General features: G+C 37.5%; 1 protein-coding gene across 1 annotated transcript; it reads right to left on the bottom strand.

Annotated features, from left to right (window-relative positions):
• Positions 1 to 1277: 1277 nt before the first annotated feature.
• On the bottom strand, positions 1278 to 5456 carry LOC130086877 (uncharacterized). Its single transcript, XM_056253102.1, has 7 exons — positions 5440 to 5456; positions 4855 to 4976; positions 4133 to 4213; positions 3514 to 3906; positions 3150 to 3251; positions 2736 to 2967; positions 1278 to 1545 (listed from the first exon to the last, which is right to left on the bottom strand). The coding sequence occupies exons 1-6, from the start codon at positions 5454 to 5456 to the stop codon at positions 2810 to 2812; spliced, it is 873 nt and encodes a 290-aa protein (XP_056109077.1). The 3' UTR covers positions 1278 to 1545; positions 2736 to 2809.
• Between the last annotated feature and the right edge of the window lie 1105 nt (positions 5457 to 6561).

The following is a 6561-nucleotide window of genomic DNA, read 5'->3' as shown; positions in this document are numbered from 1 at the left end:
TGATTCAACAGCAGTGATGTAGATTCAACATCATTGTGTAACGTTGATTCAACAATATTACCATTGATTATTTTTGTTAATTTCAATATTGATTCAACAGCAGTGATGTATAATCAATCATAGTGTAACATTGATTCAATAGCATTACCATTGATTTTTTGTTCAACATAGTTTCAACATTAACTGAGGGTGCAAAAGTGATGTTGATAAAATATCACTTTGTAATGTTGAATCAATACTATTACCGTTGATTTTTGGTTGAATTGCCAACATTATTTCAACATTAACTGAGGGTGCAAAAGTGATGTTGATAAAATATCACTTTGTAATGTTGAATCAATACTATTACCATTGATTTTTGGTTGAATTCCAAACATTATTTCAACATTAACTGAGGGTGCAAGAGTGATATTAAAGCAACATTACTTTGTAACGTTAATTCAATGCAATTAGCGTTGACGCATCAACACTGAGTCAACATTGTTTCAATGATTACATGCTATCTGGGACCATTCTGTTGTATTTCTCCACAACAGATGTCAGGATTCCCTTCTCCTCCCTGATCTTGCGGCGTATTCTGGCACGACCTTTGTTGCCATCGGAATCTTTATAGAGACGCTGGGAACGTCTCTTGATACTGGCTACCAGCACCTCAATTCTGCTGGCCAGGGCATCAGCATCATTTGTAGTTGTTGTTGCTGTTGTTGCAGCTAACAAGAAATAGGTGTGGTTTGCACTTTACATACCGAAATACCGAAAGGAATGGCTTCATGTTGAGAAGGTGCTGGAGCTCTGGACAGCTTTTTGCAATTCTTTGGAGGTAGGGCCAATATTTGCAGGTCACATCCATGCAAAAAAAAGTGATTTGCCTACTGGCCAGCTTTTCTTGCAGGTACAGGGGATAGGCAAAAATTTCCCCCCTATACATATTTAAGGCACAGAGCAGGACTCCGTGCCGACACACCGCAAGCTCCAATCCCTCCTCGTCTACCTTGCTGGCAGATCTTTGTGAGGTCTCTCTGGCTGCTGACCACTCCCCTCCACAAACACCTCTTCCACTGACCTACAATATGGAAAATGGTGGATGAAAATAAGACTCTCCTAAACAAACTCTTCGGAAAGAGGTTTTACAAAATTTTACATGTTTGGTTGTGTTGTAAATGTGGTCCACAAATCTTTTCATGTCTTCGTCCTTGGCAATGAAGACGCCTTCAAAGATGGCCTGTTCCTCAGATCAAAAAAAAAAAAAACAATTGGTGATGGACAACAATTTATGATAACTTATAATCTGAGATTTCTTGGTTCACACATTAAAGAGTTATGTTTTCCTATTAATACAAACAGTGTGATACACAGTTTGGAGTACCTAGCAGCATTCTTGAAACGATAATGCTTGCGGTTTCCGTCAACTGAAACTGCAAGCATTTCAGGGGTGCACGCAGGACAGTTGAAGGGCTCTTCCTTGCATATATTGTCCAACTCAAATCGCACAGCCTCCCACTCAAAAAAACTTTTCAGAAAACTGTCTGCTGAGATCTTGCCAGTCTATTAAAATTAAGGAAACCAACAGCTAATGTACAACAAATACATTAGCATCAAACAGCTTATCAAACCACAACTCTGGCTGATCAACAACACTGCAGGATAGATAAATTCAATACCCGTATTTTCCGCACTATACGTTGCAACGGATTATAAGGCGCACCTTCAATGAATGACCTATTTTAGAACATTTTTCATATATAGGGCGCACCGGATTATAAGGCGCATAAGATACTGCAGTCAAACGTTTGACTGGGTTTGCGTTATGCATCCACTAGATGTCAACAAATGTCAACAAAACAGTCAGTTAAAGTCAAACTTTATTAAGCTTTTTGACAACTCCGTTCACTCCCATGGTAACGTTGTTCAAACGTTAAAGGAAAACTCCGGTCAATTTTAACATTGACCTCATTTTTTGTAAATTTGGAGTGCTGTCAGAACAGATAACAACGACAAAAACCGGTGTTGCCTACACCGTGTTATCCTATTTTTAAAATTTGCACCCTGTTGACTTAAACGGGAAAAGTTTTAAACCTGCTTTTAGCCTCTTAACAACCTTAATGTGTCATTACAAGTGCACAGCCATGTGAGTGAACACGGTGAATCTGACTCCAGTAAATGTGAAAGATATGAATAAAAATGATGTTTATTCAGCCAGCTCACATACCCGTATTTTCTTCCTGTTTTCGGTCGAAGTCCACAGTAGGCGATTGTCGAGTGCGCGCGCGCGATCATTGGTAACTAAGTAACAGTGGAGACTCAGACTGTCAGCTGTCAGCCGATGACGGTGCTGTGTGGTGTTCTGAGAATATCAGCTCAAATGGATAGTTCATCCGAATCAGATGTTGAACACACGGAGGAGGTTTGATCGCGCGCGCGCGAACTCGACAATCAACTACTGTGGACTTCGGCCGAAAGCAGGAAGTAAATACGGGTATGTGAGCTGGCTGAATAAAGAGATTATTCCTGCCTTCGTGAAAGCTCGGATCACAGGAGACTGATATATCAGCCCAGGCATCCACGATCCATTGCCAGATAGTGGCGTAAGTCGGCCGGCGCTGTCTCCCCGTCTTGGTGAAAGTGTGTTCACCATCCATATATAAGGCGCTCCGCATTATAAGGCGCACTGACGTTTTTTGAGAAAATTAAAGGCTTTTAAGTGCGCCTTATAGTGCGGAAAATACGGTACTCACACGACCAAAGCGGACAGTTCGCTGATTCAGCATTCTTAAAAATGCTTGGCAGGACAGTCCTGGTGCCGCCATCTTCATTTCTTCAAATGAAAAAAGACATCTGTGGCATAAACTGTGGCAAATTGAAGGGTTGCAGGCCAGTAGTCACTTCTGTTTAGGTCAGCGACTCCAGAAGTCCAAGTGGCTTGGCATGCCTCACAAATTAACTCGGGCATGCTTAGATCATGTCGTCCTGGAAATATCAAAAACACATCCACTGTAATGTAAACCAGGATTTGTGTTCTTTGTACAATTTATACATTACTTTAAAAGTTTTATATCTATGTCAAACTTGTAGGGAGTCGCGTATGGATATTATATTTATTTTTAAGATGCTTCTCAAACAGGACAAAATAAAGTTATTCACATTCTTACCATTCATTGTGACCACAGCAACAGTCTTTCCTGGACTAACCCTAAATGACTCTGGTGAAAAACCACAGATTTTGTCAGGCATCTCCACAGGTACAAGCCGGACTGAAAAAGATCATATAGTACACTTGAATTATGATCAATTTGTATTGACTGAGAAATATAAGATTGTAATAGATCAATGGCAATGAAGCACATTGCTGAAAAAGTACTCAAGATATGCTCAAAAAGCTGACTGACACAGAGTATCCACATACATTCAAGATAAAACAATAAGGGATAAAAAAGCATAATTTAAATAATAAAGCTTATGAGCTTAACTATTCTGAAAATTATATATATGTTGTACACACAAACCAGAACTTACCACAATGGGAAAGAGCCTTATCCACCACGAAAGTTGTTGGAGGCAATGGTTGGAAGAATCCAGTAGTCATGGCATCTCTGTTGTGAAGAACATGTCTGGTGTGCATGCTGACGTCACATTCAGCACAGAAGAATGGACGTGGTCTACAGTCACAACACCGGACAGCAGCTGGATTACTCCCACACTGTTGGCAGATGTGTGTTGCCACATGTTCTTTTGCCGCAGCCGTGTTTGCCAGGCGGGGTCTTTCTGCCCTCCACCTCTCTGAAAAGAGACTTTGTCGTTTGCTCCAGTTTGAGGAACCCAGAAGAGGATCTCTTGGGGTTTCAAGAGGTGATGCTTCATCACCTGAGAATTCGCTTAGTGAGTGTTGGAGATCTTGTAGAAAACACTCTGTAAAGGGTATGGAATATTCAAAAACAATAATTTCCTTCTATGTATATTCCTTCTATTATATATATATATAGTTCTTTTTTTACAATATTAAAGTGTACTCCATCAGTATTCTACCAAAGTTTAAAGTAGAAACATTTATTTACATTCTAACCCACTGTCATATATATATATATATATATATATATATATACAAGGGCTAATGGTGACACAATGAAGTACACACCAACAGTCTCTGGAGTAAAGGCCACCTCACTGTTAGTGTCAGGAGCAATGAAAGGAAGATCAGTCTTCCGAATGTGATCAGCTGTAGAGGATAAAAACAACACAAATCAACATTTATAACTTGTCCCAAGGCCTGGTTGCCAGCTTAAAATGGTGCAAGCTCACTGTTTAACATAGAGCTAGAGAGAAATATTAGTACACTTATTTCCCAAACCCTAATGGGGGAAGTCCAATTACTATTGGTTATCTGCATATAAGGTGTCGTATAGATGATGACAGCAAATAGGAATGCTTATATAGAAGCAGATTAAAAAGAAACAAGTTGGTTGGCCATTGACAACACACTCTGAAGAACAAACTGTTTCAAACACAGCCTTGCCAAGACCAATAACTTGAAAGAGATTTAGTATGATGGTAACCAGGCTAGCTCATTTGACATTATAACCATTTTGACAAGATTTCCTGACAATGTCAATACAGCCCACAATTAAACTATTTTTTATGCTTTACAGCCTAGGCCTATGTAATGAATGTGTCTTTCACTTAATCCAAGACTAGTGATATCTTTCATAAATCTACTTTTTATGTAAAAAATCAAATGATTAATTCTGGTTTGATTGTTTCCCTGCCCTATTAAGCTATACATGTATTGTAACATATACACTCATAAGTGGTTAAACAATGTAGATCTACAATATATCTTGAATGAAAAACAATACTGACCCTCATTTGAATGATTCCTGCTTGATCTTGGTCTCGCATAAACAATATTTCCAGTATTGTCTCTTTTTCTCCATACCACCCTCGGCTCAGGTGCTTCACTGGTGCTGCTGCTGCCTCCTCTTCTTGCAGCTTATCAAGAAGGTCATCAAGACTTTGGAGCTCATCCTTCAGTTCTTGGTCATCAACCAAGTTATCCAAGATCATGAGATGTTCTTGGATTTCTGAATCAATCTTGGACATTGTGATGGGCAGAAACACAAACAGACAGAAAGACTCACAACGAAGAGATGACAGAAAAACAAATATATATGTAAACAGAGAGAGAGAGAGAGAGAGAGAGAGAGAGAGAGAGAGAGAGAGAGAGAGAGAGAGAGAGAGAGAGAGAGAGAGAGAGAGAGAGAGAGCTACAGAGAGACTGATGACGAGTACAGATTAACAAGACAGACGTGGCTCTTAAAAGTGCCTTTGTTTGTGTGTGTATGTGTGTGTGTGTGTATGTGGTGGGGGGGGGGGGTAAGAATAAAATTATGTTTGAAGCTGCCAAATTCAAGGGTCCTAAAGAAAAAACAGAATTGAACATTTTACACCAGTATTCTCTTCATCTGTGTTGCCAGAATGGGCTATATTTTATGTGATATTAATTTATACAATTATAAGTTAATATTGTTAATGACATTTTAGAAAATAATTAGACAAGAAATGTGGTCTAACATTATATATGATTCATATATGAATTTATTATATCATTATTTATTACATTAATTATACATATTAATTGTTTTATTTCATATTGAAAAATTGTGATGAGCCAAAATGTAGTAGTTATGAATTAATTTGTATTGTTAATTATAGATTTATTTGGGTGTTTATTATATAATTTTGCGTGGATTTTAAACAAATAGGCTGTAAAACAAACCAATCTGGCAACACCGTTCTTCATCTGAACATTTATAATGTTGAATAATAGTTGTGTGCTCTAATTAGTCCATGGGCCAGACCAGATATTGGTACCATCTGGGTGGGCAAAACCTTACCTGTACTAAATTGTTTATGGGGTTAATATAAGTTAATTTTAATATGATAACCTTTCCACAGTCCCAGCTTTTTGTACTTTTTTTTTAGAATTGCATTTTCCTACTTTTATGAATTAGAATTATTTTTGAAAAATACACAATACCAATACCATAATAACAGTGATCTAATATTAATACCAAGCAAACTAAAATATTTGTAAATATTAACAGGCATAATAAAGTCGATATCTTTGAATTCACACTGATATTTTGTTGTTTTGAGTTGTAAAAAATATAAAAGAAAGAAAAATAACACGAATTGTCGACTCTGTCTACCATTGGAAAGTCATAAAATGTACGTACGATTTGTTCTTAATTTTTGTATAATATATTTCAATAAGTTTTTTTTTCAGGTTCATGTGGAATTTATTAGGTAACAGCTTTGTAACACAAGAAAATAAGAAACGTTGAATTTCAGGTAGATATTAACCCTTAAAGACCTAGACATTTTTGGAGCACATGACTCGCCTGCTCTTTTCTTTGTTTTTCTAACCCATTATAGCAGTCAGCATCAAGTGCCATACATCAGTTTAAACAGGAGAACTTGAAGTCTCAATCTAGCTAATTTAAATGACCAATTTTACATTTATTTTGTCTTAGAATGGATGCATATACCAGATTTAAGAAAAAAGGC

Source organism: Rhinichthys klamathensis, unplaced genomic scaffold (assembly GCF_029890125.1).
Source record: "Rhinichthys klamathensis goyatoka isolate OS25496 unplaced genomic scaffold, OSU_Roscu_1.1 h1tg000102l_1, whole genome shotgun sequence".
NCBI lineage: Eukaryota > Metazoa > Chordata > Actinopteri > Cypriniformes > Leuciscidae > Rhinichthys > Rhinichthys klamathensis.
The sequence above is the reverse complement of the archived record's forward strand: the minus strand, read 5'-3'. Positions and strand labels throughout refer to the sequence as shown.

Excerpts from the sequence above, each read along its gene's own strand:
- LOC130086877 (XM_056253102.1), bottom strand. Across the intron at positions 4,214-4,854 it reads CAGGAATCATTCAAATGAGG|CTGATCACATTCGGAAGACT; the intron begins GTCAGTATTGTT and ends TATCCTCTACAG. Across the intron at positions 3,907-4,132 it reads CTTTACTCCAGAGACTGTTG|AGTGTTTTCTACAAGATCTC; the intron begins GTGTGTACTTCA and ends TACCCTTTACAG.